The 14,501-nt window shown below is 34.8% G+C and overlaps 1 protein-coding gene across 7 annotated transcripts in view; it reads right to left on the bottom strand.

The window, feature by feature from the left end:
* Nucleotides 1-720: 720 nt before the first annotated feature.
* Nucleotides 721-14,501, bottom strand: part of PSME3IP1 (proteasome activator subunit 3 interacting protein 1) — a 53,910-nt gene continuing 40,129 nt past the window's right edge. For all 7 annotated transcript variants that reach the window (XM_074293504.1, XM_074293505.1, XM_074293503.1 and 4 more), the window contains 2 exons: nt 9,012-9,076; nt 721-1,487 (listed from right to left, as the gene is read on the bottom strand). In XM_074293504.1, the coding sequence (XP_074149605.1) occupies nt 1,270-1,487; nt 9,012-9,076 (283 nt within the window). In that variant the 3' untranslated portion in view covers nt 721-1,269. The remainder of the gene's footprint in view (nt 1,488-9,011; nt 9,077-14,501) is intronic.

Raw genomic sequence — 14,501 nt, forward strand, 5'->3', positions numbered from 1 at the left:
AGAAATAATAAAGATTCCTTAACACTATGCTTACTCCTCCATCCTTAGGGCTTTCATAACCATAGTAGTAAATCATTGTAATCCCAGAGATTTTCTGGTAGGGAAGAGAGTAAAGTGTTAGTAGCTGCTGCAGTCAGTGATATACTAGACATCAGTACAGGGAAGAGTTAGGGCTAAGCTCTCAGGAATATGTCCTAAAAATATAAACAGTTGAAAACCAAAATTATACCTCACATCAAGGGAACTGCTTCAATTGAGTCACATACCATTTGTTCAGATACTAAGCACATGCACCATTTGTGTTTAGTCTTTTAGGGTTTGTTGGATTCTATGAGCTCCTTTAAATGAGCTACTTTTTCAATGGACTATAGACAGCTTTCATTATTAGGTAAAAGTGAAGAAGATCTATCAATCCCCATGCTTAGCATAGACAGTACCTATTACATAGTGAGATACTTAATAAATGATTGTTTATTAGGGGGAAAAGTTCTATATTCCCACGAAATCCTTTCTATTACAGTACTAGCAAAAACAGTCAAACATACCTTAATTCTGATGTTTTAGACAACAGCCTTCATGAAATGTCATTCAACTCCCTAGTGAACTGTGTTTTGGGGTTTGGGAGGAGGGATAAGAGAGGAGATAGAAGGAATAGTTAAGTATAAGGAAGAACTTGAGGATGAACAATAAATGAGTGATAAGAGCCACCCACTACAGAAATTAATTTAGAATCTTTATTTAGTTACACAACATCAGGAATTGGTTAGTGTGGGGAGAGTGCTCCATTTCATCACCTGGTTCAGTTCTCTTCCTCCGCACACTCCAAAATGCAGTGTAACAAAATGATGCTGTAAAATTGGCCTTAACAGAATATTCAAACAATATAGCTGTTCAATAACTGTCTTTGTCTTAGTTCTGCTGGGGAGGGAAAAAATAACCAAACCCTCTGCAAACCAGCAGATGTCTTCTGTTCAAGGAGATGCTTTCAGCAGGTCTCTCACTTGCCCTGCCCCTTACCCAGCTGAGTAGAGTGAAAAGACAGCACAACAGGCACAGTCTCCTGTACCAAGAGTGGGAAACGAAAACAAAACATTTAGCTCCCATAGCTAGGATTCTAGCATATTCTTAGACTAGGTTAAAGACGTAGCTGTGTGCACAGGAAGCAGGCAAAGGAGGTTTTCAAGGAAAGTAATTCCAAGGGCAAAATGAAGTGTCCAAACCCCCCCATGGGGGAGGAGCCTCCTGCAATGGTTTCACAGGCAGAAGGAATTATGGAGCCTCAAGGAAAGTGTTGGTGCGGAAAACCGACGACACAATCTTCCCAGTAGAGTTAATGGTGCCTTCACTATCTGAGCTGGACTCAGAGTCACTGCTTCCAGAGTAGGCCCCGAGGCCTGGCAAGATCCCAATGCAGACAGCAGCAGAGGGGCAGTGAATGGCAGAACCACTCAAGGACCCACTTCCAAGAGGCACACAGGATGAAGTATCTGTAGAGAGAGATGCATCAGGGATTGTTATACTTTTTTTTGTTTTGCTTCTAAAGTACAGAAATAAATCCATACCCCTGACCTCACCCATCTTCACTCAACTCTTCTGTGGCGAAGAGGAGACAACGGTTATGCTCTGTCTTACCTCTGCATTCTCAACACGTCCCACAGTATCTGCCAGGTGCTTTGTGATGCTTATTGCATCAAACTGACTTAAGGATGGATCGAGTGAAATAGAGATTAGGAGATTTACTCAAATCTTATTAACCTGGTGAGGTATGTGGCATGAGTGTTATTAATTCAATTTTGCACATGAAGAAGAAACAGGGGCACAGAGGTGTGGTGACTGTATGTAATACTAATAACTACAATTCCTCAACACACTCATCTATCCAATAAATTTTATTAATCAACCTATATAGCTATTACTCATATGTTCTCCTAGCCACAGTCATTAAAGTAATATATTTTTAATTTTTTTAAATTTTTTATTAATTTTATAATTATAACATTTTTTGACAGTTCATATGTATAGGTATTTTTTTTTTTTTTACAACATTATCCCTTGTACTCCCTTCTGTTCCGAATTTTTCTCCTCCTTCCCTCCATCCCCTCCCCTAAATGGCAGGCATTCCCATACATATTAAATATCTTATAGTATATCCTAGGTACAATAAGTAATATTCTTTATTACAGAGGCAAAGAATTAGAAATTAAGGGGAGCACCCACTGATTAAGGAATAGCTGAACAAGTTATGAATGTAGTGGAACACTACCGTACTGTAAGAAATGATGAAGGGTCAGAAAGACATGGAAAAGCTGATATAAACTCATGTAAAGTAAACTGATATGAACCACAAGAATAATCTAGACTATAATAATAATATAAAAAAATGAACAACTCTGAAAGCCTTAAGAGTTCTGATCAATGCAAAGCCTGTCCACTATAGTGACTAAATCCTCTTGCCTATCTCTTGAAAGCTATAAATATGCAGAATGTAATACACATTTTGGACATGGCCGATTGAGGAATTGGTTTTGCTTAACCGTGAATTTTATTTTCAAGAGTTTTTTCTTTTTTCTGGTGTGCAGTGAAGGCAGGTGAGGGGGGAAAAAAAGCTCATTAATAGAAAAAAAACAATCAATGGGCAAACACCTTTAGTGTTTCCCCATGGGGCAGTAAGGAAATATGTGGCACTAACTTTCTTTTACTGGAGAAAATGAGGCAGATTAAATGACTTTGCAAGTAAGACAGCATGTTTCATAAACATGTTCTAGTCATCCAAATTTAATGGCCTTTTCTCAAACCTCATCCTTTTTGACTTCTTTGAATCTTTTAACACTGTTTACTATCATTTTCTCTTTGAAACTCTTGGCTTTAGATTTTCATGACACTGCTTTCTCCTCATTCTCTTCGTGAGCTGACAAGTCCTTATTATTTGCTATATCTTTATGCAGCTTACATTAACTAATCTCTATGAAAATGATGATTATTAGTTCTATTTATCTAGTTATAACCTTTCTCGTGATCTCTAATCTCATTTTTTCAACTTCTTGCCGGACTCCTTAAGTTGAATGTTCTCTTATCTCCCCCTATTAAAAAAAAAAAAAAAAAAAAAAAGAACCATCCTCTATTGGTAACTTCCTTATTGTTATATAGGACAACACCATATTCATAAGCTCATATAAGATAAGGCTCATAGGCAACTTAGGTGTTATTTCAACTATTCAACTGTTTTATCCTTATATTCAATCTATTGCCAAAGTCTACTTTTATGTCTGGCCCTATTTTCTGCTCTGCTTCTGACATACTGGTAATGAAGTGTAGATCCTCATCACTTCACACCCACACTATTTTCTTTTCTTTTCTTTTCTTTTTTTTTTTTTTTTTTTGAGGCTGGAGTTAAGTGACTTGCCTAGGGTCACACAGCTAGGAAGCTGTCTGAGACCAGATTTGAACTCGGGTCCTCCTGAATTCAAGTCTGGTGCTCTATCCACTACGCCACACTATTTTCAATAAACTTCTCTCAGGTCTCTCTGTACTCCATCCTCCAATCGGCTGTTAAGTAAATGTTCCTAAAATACAGGTCTGACTATGTCAGCCTCCTATTCAATAAACTCAAAATATAAAATCCTTTGTTTGGCTTTTAAAGCCCTTCACACAACCTGATCCTCTCCTACCTTTCCAATTTTGTTAAAAAAACAAACAAACAAAAAAAAAAAAAACTTTTAACATACCCTATACATATTCTGATTCACTCCTCTTTGTTGTCCTTCATATAAGACACCCCCACCTACTGACTGTGCATTTTTCTTGACTGTCTTCTACACTTGGAATTTTCTTCTTTCTTATCTCTCTATCCTTCTTATAGTCAGTGCCTTACTGCTGAGATTATCTCCAATTTATTCTGGATAGTGTAGCTGTTTGCAGGATGTTTCTTCTGTAAATTCCTTGAGAATAGGAATTCTTTTTGCCTTTCTTTGTATCCCCAGAATTTAGCACAGTGCCTGTTATGTATATTGACTCAATTTGATATAGCCCAAATGAGAATTTGTGGAATTTTCCCTTTTTTCTCTCCTAGTCTCCTAGAAGCTACACTGCCTGTCTCAGAAAGGAAGCCATAATCTACACTGAAAGAGTGAAAGGAAAATTGGATGGTACAAGTAGAATCGTTTTAACTGAACAACCCAAACTCAAATAAATTCTGGATTTGGATTTAGAAGACTTGGTTTCAAATCCTGGCCACTTACTACTAGTTAGTATCTGTGATCTAGGCAAGTAAATTTCTCTGTAGTACAATTTCTTCATCATAAAATGTGTAGGTTGTTGAACCCAGTGACCCCTGAGGTCCCTTCTAGTTCTAAAATCTAAACCAAAAACATATCCCTGATGGACTGAGTGGTTTGTCAAGCAAGGGGCAGATATATTTAAGTACCAATCTGAATATCATTTATATCACCAAACTTTTCAAGAAATGTTATCATCTAAGGAAGGAGTCAGCAAAATATAACCCTTCAGCCAAATCCCAACTGACTAGGTATCAAAACTGGTTTTCATATTTTCAAATACATTATAAAAACAGTTTTATTATATTTTAAAATATAAAAAAAATCATTCCAATATTTGACCTTTAGGCTGTAGTTTGTAACCCTAATCTAGGTTTCAGTATTAAATGCAATAAACACATAATTTATCTGAAGACTATTTATTTGACTACTTTGCAACTATGGAATAAAGCCAAAATTTAAAAAGTGAAACCTCTAAGTACCCAAAACAAATGTCAAAAAGCCAATGTTATATATCCAAAGTCGTGCACTTTTACTTCAGGCTTTCATTCAAGATTACTAATTAGTCTATTAAGGCTTGGTTCTAGCAGGGTAGAAGCAACAAGTTAGCTGATGGGCAGGAGGGATAAATACAAGACCATTCAGAGGTAGACATAATGACAACAGTAAGAAGTTGCAATTGGAAGTGACAGGAGAGACTGAAAAACCATGAAAAATGGATATTAGAACTCAAAAAGTACAGTCAACAAAAAGCTAAACTATCTTCAGCAAATTCAATAGATCACCAAGCATTCATTAAGTGCTTTACTATGTGCTTTTGTATTTAGGGATACAAAGACAAAAACATCAAACCTCCAGTCTAACGGGCAGGACTGTATGCACAAATATATATATATGCAAAATACATGCATACTAAACTAAAAGGAGGGGAGAGTATTGGGGAGAAGCAACCTAGTGAAGGCCTCATGTGTGAAACACAGGTCTTGAATGAACCTAAGTGGTCAAAGTGAGGACAGGAGTATATGCCAAGCACAGAAAACTACCAAAGTAAAGACACAGAAATGGAAAATGGAGTGGGCATATCAGTGAGAGGGGGGAGAAGGAATTTGAAACAATAAGGTAAACTTTAGGTTATTTGGAAATCACCTACATGGAATACTTCCCAGACAAAGAAAGGAATCTATCAACAAAATCCTGGACATATTGACACCTAACCCAACTAATTTTGAGATTCCACTAATACAATAAAAGGAAAAAACCCTTTGTTTCCTATAGACAGGATAGTCAGAGCCAAATGAATAGCAGCCAGTCATAAAAATGTATAGAATATACTAAAGTGACAATGCCATGAAATAGAGCTTTTGAAAAAATGGAAATTAAGTTTCCTACATCATCTAGAAAGTTGCAAAGGGGGGGGGGGAAAGAAAGGGTAGTTAATTGCCCAGAAAGAAATCTGCCCTTTGATCTTGCACATTTGGATGTGCCTCCTGTCACCTTCCCTCATTTGTAGAACTCATTGTAAAGCCAAATTAACACTGAAAATTACTAATAAAGAGTGTGTTATTGGGATTCAGAGATGTGTGACTTGAGAGTAGATGGAACCAACTTTTGTATTCACTTGTTCTGTTTTAGAGTAGATGGAACCAACTTTTGTATTCACTTGTTCTGTTATAGAGCAGATGGAACCAACTTTTGTATTCACTTGTTCTGTTATAGAGCAGATGGAACCAACTTTTGTATTCACTTGTTCTGTTATAGAGCTAAAGAGCCTGAGCACAAAAACAGTTCCTGCCTTTAGCTGTAGGGCTCCACCCATTGCTCATTAAGGTCCTGGCTAGAAGGATTCGTCTCCAAAAGACTCAGAACTCAAACAACAGTGACTAAAACTTTAAGGCAGTTTTTAGGATTTCTGTTTTATTCGGTTTCCTTCCCAAGGCCTGTTAGAAAGAGCTAATGGGTGGACCAATATAACTATAAAGCTGACTTAATGGATTACAGTTCCCTATATTATTATACCTGATAAATTCTTGTAACCAGGCTAAATAAGTGGTCAGTGTTTCCTGATACTGTGCTATATGTTGGAAATATAAAGACAAAAAAGAAACTGTCTATAAGGACTTTACACTCTTTTTTTTTTTTCCTGAGGCTGGGGTTAAGTGACTTGCCCAGGGTCACTAAGCTAAGAAGTGTTAAGTGTCTGAGACCAGATTTGAACTCGGGTCCTCCTGAATTCAAGGCTGATACTCTATCCACTTTACACTCTTTCAAAGGAGACAACACATATACATATCAGCAGTATAGTACACAAAATAAAGACAAGGAAATTATAAGGTGAGACACTAAGCTGGGTGAGTCAAGAAAGGTTTCTGGTAGAAGATGGCCATGGAATATAGCTCTGAAGGAAAAGTTCCAAGGGTGAGAAAGGCAGGCATACCAAGTAATGGGGACAATCAAGGCCAAGGCCCAGAAACAATAACAAGGACAATCTGGTTCTATCATACAAGGCATAAGGAAGCTGGAATTGTCACTTCAGGCTAAGTTATGAAGGGTTCTAACTGAATTAGTTTGTATTTGATTTTAGAGGCAATACAGAAAGGCTAGAATGTATGGGCAGGGGAATAACGTGGCTTCAGAAATCTAGCACCTATGTGTAATTGAAGAGAAATGAGATGTAAGGAAACCAATTAGAAGATTGCTGCAATATTACAAGCATAAGGTGCCAATGGTGCAAACCAGTGGTGGTCAGGGGAGTATGGAAAGAAGTCAGTCAACTAGTCCAATCTCTGAATTTTAAAGCTAAGGAAACTGAGAAAACACAGGTTAAATATCTTGCCCAAAGTCACAAGCAGCTGTGATCCCTGGGTCCCTGATGCCAGGACTGCGCCTGCACAAAGTGTCAGAGGACAGAAATTACATGAGACTAGCACAACCCTGGGCATGCGACACTCACCTAATGGTGGGAAGTGCTTTGGTTTCCTCTTCTGTCAAATCAGGGTGATAAGAATTGTGCCCTTACTCACAGAGTTGTTGTGAGGAAAAGATACAGCTTAGAAGGGCCAGAGGAGTTATTGTTGTTATTAGAGTGTGATGGTAGCCAGGGATGGTTTAAAGAAGCCATGAAGGTTTTATTTCTAGCTGTGCATGTGCCTGTAGCTATTGATCAGTGAAATGCAAATTAAGACAACTCTGAGATATCATTACACACCTGTCAGATTGGCTAAGATGACAGGAACAAATAACGATGAATGTTGGAAGGGCTGTGGGAAAACTGGGACACTGATGAATTGTTGGTGGAGTTGTGAACGAATCCAACCATTCTGGAGAGCAATCTGGAATTATGCCCAAAAAGTTATCAAAATGTGCATACCCTTTGACCCAGCAGTGCTACTACTGGGCTTATATCCCAAGGAAATACTAAAGAAGGGAAAGGGACCTGTATGTACAAGAATGTTTGTGGCAGCCCTTTTCATAGTGGCTAGAAACTGGAAGATGAATGGATGTCCATCAATTGGAGAATGGTTGGGTAAATTGTGGTATATGAATGTTATGGAATATTATTATTCTGTAAGAAATGACCAGCAGGATGAATTCAGAGAGGCTTGGAGAGACTTACATCAACTGATGCTGAGTGAAACAAGCAGAACTAGGAGATCATTATACACTTCAACAACAATACTGTATGAGGATCAATTCTGATGGAAGTGGAAATCTTCAACATAGAGAAGAGCTAATCCAATTCCAACTGATCAGTGATGGACAGAATCAGCTACAGCCAGAAAAGGAACACTGGGAAATGAGTGTAAACTGTGAGCATTTTTTTTTGTTGTTGTTTTTCTTCCCAGAAGAAAAATATATTATTTATACCTTCCGAATACAATTTTTCCTTTGCAACAACAACAACAACAAAAAAAATTCGGTTCTGCACATATATATTGTACCTAGGATATACTATAAGATATTTAATATGTATGGGAATGCCTGCCATCTAGGGGAGGGGGTGGAGGGAAGGAGGGGAAAAATTCGGAACAGAAGGGAGTACAAGGGATAATGTTGTAAAAAAAAAAAAAATTACCTATCCATATGTACTGTCAAAAAAATGTTAAAATTATAAAAATTAATACAAAACATTTTATTAAAAAATTCTATTTCTACTTAGAAATAAAGGTGGGACTTATCAATAAAGGTTTATAGATGACTTCTGTGATTAAAGGCATGTGCTTCAATATCATAAGGAATTAAAGTAGTCGTAAGTAGAAAATGAGAGAAATTATTTCCAATTCCTGATAACCACTAAAGCACATAGCTTCATTTGTAACCACATGTGACTTAAAAAAATTTTCACTAAATAAAAAGTAGCCAAGTTAAAGTTTTACCAGAGAAAATAATTGGGAACTATGCTCAAGGCAGAGGTTTTAATTGATAAATTCAGACCCAGACAAACATTCAGAAACACTTGGACATTCTACTGCCAAATGGTTATAATACAAATAGAAATTACGATCCTTGACATAAAAAAAAAAAAAAGCTTGTAAATTAAGCTATACACTAAAGTTATGCAACCAATATTGGGAGACCACAAATGGTATCTCTCTGCTCTAATGGTCTAACATCTTTTAGTAGGGCAGTTATCAAAACACTTCAGTAAGTTATAGGTCTGTTTATAAGCATCATACTAATTCTCAGCATATCTTTATGGTACACATGTGCTATAAGTAAAATATTTATGCTAATACACACCTTGATTCTGATCATCTTGTTCAGTGTCAAGTTTCAGCCTCTTCACATTATTGCTGCCCTCTGAACTGTAACAAGAAAAATGATGACTCATGTTATATCAGTACAAAGTGATCATCTGTTCCTGGGAGAGCAATGTTTCAGTAACTATTTTGACAAATTGTGGGGAAGTTTCAAAGAACTAGGGGTGGGGGAAGGGAAGGATATTTTATTTTGTGCAATGTCTGGATTGCATAATTATTAATAAAATTGTTCTTCAAAAAACTAATAGGTAACTAGCTGGGGGGTCTATAAAAATTTAATTATCTTTAATATCTTGTCCAGATTCTTGAGATTGTTTAAATGGTATCAATGAGAAAATTCTGATTATGCCTAAAAGTAGGCTTTAAAGAATATCTAGACCTACTAAACAACTATTTATAGATGAAGTGTGTCTGATAAATTCTACAAAAAACACTGACTGACTTCATGTCACCGGAAAATGAGGTCAATGCCCTCATTTACAGCCTCCAAGAAGAGGTCATAAGAACTCCAAACACATATATGCAGTTTTATGGGGGGGGAAAAAAAAACAAAACAAAACAAACAAAAAAAAAACAACAGAGGACTGCAAAGAAATGTTGCCAGTACTACTATTGTCCCGAAGCACAGTGGATAAAAGTTAGAACCATAACCCAATGTAAATACTCCAAAAAACCCTGGTCACTAGTCGAGCGATTTGCAGGAAGAAGTAGAGAAGGCACTTCTAATCCTTCTTAGCAAAGATAAGGAACTAGAAATGTAAAAATATTATAGATAATAACAACAGACTTTTTTTGATGTGCTTTGCCAAACTGTTTTCTTTCTTTTTTTATTCACTGCTAGGAAGAATGGAGAGGGCAGGGATATATTTGAACATGTAGATTATATAAAAAAGATATCAACAAAAATGTATCTTAAAAATAACCAGTGCAGACTCACAGAAATACAAAAGGGATCAAATCTAATTAATTTTTCTACTGTAGCTTCAACTTTAGGCATCAGTGAACAATTAATAAACATTTCCCAGGACCACAGATTTAGAGCTAGAAAGGACCTTGGAAGCTATCTTTTCCAATCTGCTCATGTCATAGATGAGCTTGAGAAAGCAACTTTAATAATACAAGTCATAAATGACAAGAGGATTTGAACTCAAATACTTTGACTCCCAATCCAACACTTTTTTTATTAGAACATACTGGCTCCTCTAAGATTAAAAATATGACTGATTCAGTCATAATTACTAAGAAATAAGGGCATGAATTGATTTCTGATTTCATAAGGAAAAGAATTATTCTGTTAATTGCAGATGCATGACCACCATAATGATGAACTTAAAAAAAAAATCTTTAAACATTAAAAGTATTCCTTTTAAACATTAAAAGTATTCCTTAACAATCACATCTTCATGGCAAAAAACCATAATCAACCACATTCAGTATGGCACACAAGCTAGAAAAAATTATGTTTAAATAAACTCAATCAACCACAAAAATAATAAAACACAAGGTAGTCACTTACATATATATTATTTATATATACATATACAACTTTACATTAATTATCCCTGCCAAATTTCACAGAAAAAAAAAGTGTTTAACTTGGTGAAAATATATAATTTGCTAGGAAAAAGATGAGGTACATGTTAATTCCTACTAAAAGTACTATTTGCTATCCTAGACAAGATAATCACACTGAAAGGGGATAGAAATAGAAACCCGAGTTGACCCCAAAAATAACATTATTCAAAGAGGTAACTAACAACTTTGAAGGGTCAACTTTCTGGGCGCTTCCCTACTTAGTTTTGCTTTTAGATTGTCCATATAATTGGGGTAGTTTGTGAAATTTACTTGATCAATAATTTTACCTTTAAATAGAAGGAGCTCTTTTTATATTATTTGAATTATACAGTATGATTTATGGACATAAAATAATTTCTATTTATGTCAATCTTTTTTTAGATTTGAAGATAAATTATTTTCAATATTTCAATTTCATTACCAACATTTATAAAATGTAGTCATTTTCAGCAATATTTTAACAAAATACATCACAAGTAGTCACTGATAACCACTTTTTGAAAACAATGAAGGAGATTTAAAAGCCACATAATCAGATTTATATTTGTATTTCACATAATCCTTAAGTTCTCATCATTATACATGATTCTTCCACCACATTTTACAGCATAGTAGGGATGCCCAGAGCTAAGAATTGGGTTCAAACCAGCATCAAAGCATCTTCCAGAGGGAACTAAACCTTTTAGAGTCAAAACCCAGAACTCCAACTATGGGGTTACACAGAAAAGATGTGGGACTCACCCAACCAAGATCAGCAGCTATTATGATGCTACGAATATACAAGAAGCAAGCCCAGAAGAGAAGAATAATTTCCAAACACCTATAAACAAATCCTCAAAAGAAAACAGCTTGGCCACAAGTTCAATTAGAATTCCTAGAAGAAATTATGAAAGGATTTTTTAAAAAGTTTAAAATGATATTAAATAGAGCTCTAGATGAAAAGAAACTTAGAAAGAGATTTAGTTTAGCATAAAAGGTATAAAATCTTACTAAAAGAAGCTCTGAATATTAGAATGGACCAATAATAGCTTAATGATACCATAAGATAACAAATATTAAAACAAAATCACAATGTTGAAAAAAAGGAAAGAAAATGTAAGGTACCTTATATTAAAATACAACAGATGTGGAACAAATCAAGGAGAGATAATTCAAGAATCACCAAACTACCTAAAAGCTAGAACCAAAGATAAAGGTAAGAGAGCACTTAGATGTTTCAAGAAATCATGAAATAAAATTGTCCAGATCTCTCACAGAGGGAAAAATAAAAATATAATTCATTGATCATTCATCTCCTAAGACCTCCATATGAAAACTTCTAAGAAGGTCATAACCAAAATTCAGTTTCCACATCAAAGATACAATACAGTAGAGTTAGAAAGATTACAAGCAGTTAGGAAGTAAGAGTGCTAAAGTACTTTTTAGTATTAAAGTACTAAAGAATAACAGTCAGGCCAAGAAGATTAAGCAGCTACAACCATAAAAGAGGAGCAATATGACAATCCAAGACAAGAGATGAATGGAAACTCTAAAATGCAAAAATGAATGTAAAGAAAAGCATAATAAAGGTAATTACAGGTGAACATCAGGAAAGACAACCATAAGGAAAAAGTGTTTAGATCTTAATGGGAAAAATTGGGACAAGGGATCGATCAAAGAAGCATCTTCTAAGAACTATAATGCCATAGGAGTCAAGAGTCAAATAAAATGGAGAGCCTGAGAATAATTTCTGTGATGTTTTATGATTTTTTAAAAAAGGGAAGAGAAATAAAAGATAGACTAAGGAAGAAAAGGGGAAAAATGAGAAAGAGGCTTATTACTTTATATATTATATATAAAATATTACATGTTAACTTATATAATTGGGGACACAGGTAGAATTTGTGCTTCTTCTCAACTGGTCAAAAGGTAAAATATCAAATATAATACCATAACGAATTTAGTACAAAAATACATTTGACTCAATAGTAACAAGAAGAGCCAAGAGGAAAAACAAGTTAGTACAAATGAATTCAATGCAGCCTAACATTAGAAGGGAAACATAACTAAGAAAATTGCAGAAGGTTTCTCTAATAAAGGTCTCATTTCCCAAATATATAAGGTAGAGAATCAAACTTATTAAAAAAATCATTTTCCTCATTTGATAAACTGATAAAGGATATGATCAAGTAGTTCTCAAGGGAAGAAAAAGCTTCTATTTCATTATTTTTAAATGTTGCATATCACTCTACCTCACACCTATCAGACTGGAACTGATGACAAAAACTAAGATAACAAATGTTGGAAGGGCTATAGGAAAACAAGGATATACTGTTGATTTAGTTGCAAACTGGTATAGCTGTTCTAGAAAGCAATTTGGAATTATGCCTCAAAAGTTACTAAACTAGCTATCTATCTATCTATCTCTACACACACACACACCTTTTGCCTCATCAATATCACTACTAACCTTATTCAAAAATTTTTTTTAAATTTATATATATATATTTTTTTCCTTCTAGCAACTGTGGTGACAAAGACTTGGAAACTAAGGGAAAACAGAGCAATTAGGGCTGAACAAATTATAATACATTAACATATTGCAATACAATGCTGAAAAAAGTATAGAAACATGATTTCAGAGAAACTTGGGAAGATGTGTATGGACGAAGCAAAGTGAGCAGACCTGGGAGAATAATCTATAATATCAATTTTGCAAAAGGAATAATTTTGAAAGATTTAAGAATTCTAATATAATGCTCAATTATGATTCCAGGGGGACAAAGAGGAAGTATAAGAGGTGCTTACTCTATCCACTTGAAAGGGATAGATTTTTGGACATAGCCAAAAGAATTTGTTTGGCTTGATGAAGCTTATTTGTTACAAGACCATTATTGTTCTTTCTCCTTTTATAGTAGGAGAAGAAATGGGAGAAGGAAGGAACAGAAAAGATAAATTATTGATATTTGAAAAAAAATTTAAAAAGAGGGCTAGACAAGATTCCTTTCAGCTCTTGAAAAAAGCGAATTCTACTGGACTCAGAATTATAAATTAATTATAAAATTAATATTTTAATTATATTAATATAACAACACATAATAAATTAATTATATAATCTATTCATTCTGGCCAAGTAGGCCTATAGTTGTACCTATAAATATGGAGGTAAGTGGTAATAGTCAAGTATTAAAGGACATCCTTCATGAAGTTAAAAAGTGTCTCTTGTCATCATATCAAAAATTCATGTACTGCTCATATAATAGATAGATTTTTCCCTAGCCACTGAGAAGTTAAAGCATACAAAAAGCTATAAACTACAGGTATCAAACATGGACTAAAGAGCAACACTTCTGAGTGCAGGTCCAAATTAGATTTAATTGGGAAATATTTAACAAAATAATTATAAAATAAAACACAGATAACATTACATTTTAAAACTTAGTAAATATGTAATCTATAGGAACCCTTATGAACAGGCTTTTTTTTCTGAGTGTGACACCACTGCTCTGAAAACATCAGTAGACTAATTCCCACATCAAGGGAATTCATGCTGTATAAAGTATCCTTATTGAAAAGGGAACAATATGCAAAGGGCTCGTTTCTTTAGCACATCACTGGGGCAATTTTCCATTTTGCATCAAGCAAAAGTAAGATGAGTCCTCCTGAAAATTCTTCCATGGGGCCCAAACATTTGAAATAATTCATTCAATGAAAGCCATTCCTCTTATTTCTAGGAGCTCATCATTAAGAGAATACCGTAAGCAAACCAAAGATTCCAGAAGCAAAAGTAGAGATTAATCTATTACCTACAGCAATAGAAAGTACACTACTATATAAGACACAAAACAGTTGTGAATGAAGCTTACTTAAAATTAAATCTCTCATAAATTAAATTATGAATAAACAATAAAGATTC

The sequence above is a fragment of the Sminthopsis crassicaudata genome, chromosome 2 (assembly GCF_048593235.1).
Source record: "Sminthopsis crassicaudata isolate SCR6 chromosome 2, ASM4859323v1, whole genome shotgun sequence".
Lineage (NCBI taxonomy): Eukaryota > Metazoa > Chordata > Mammalia > Dasyuromorphia > Dasyuridae > Sminthopsis > Sminthopsis crassicaudata.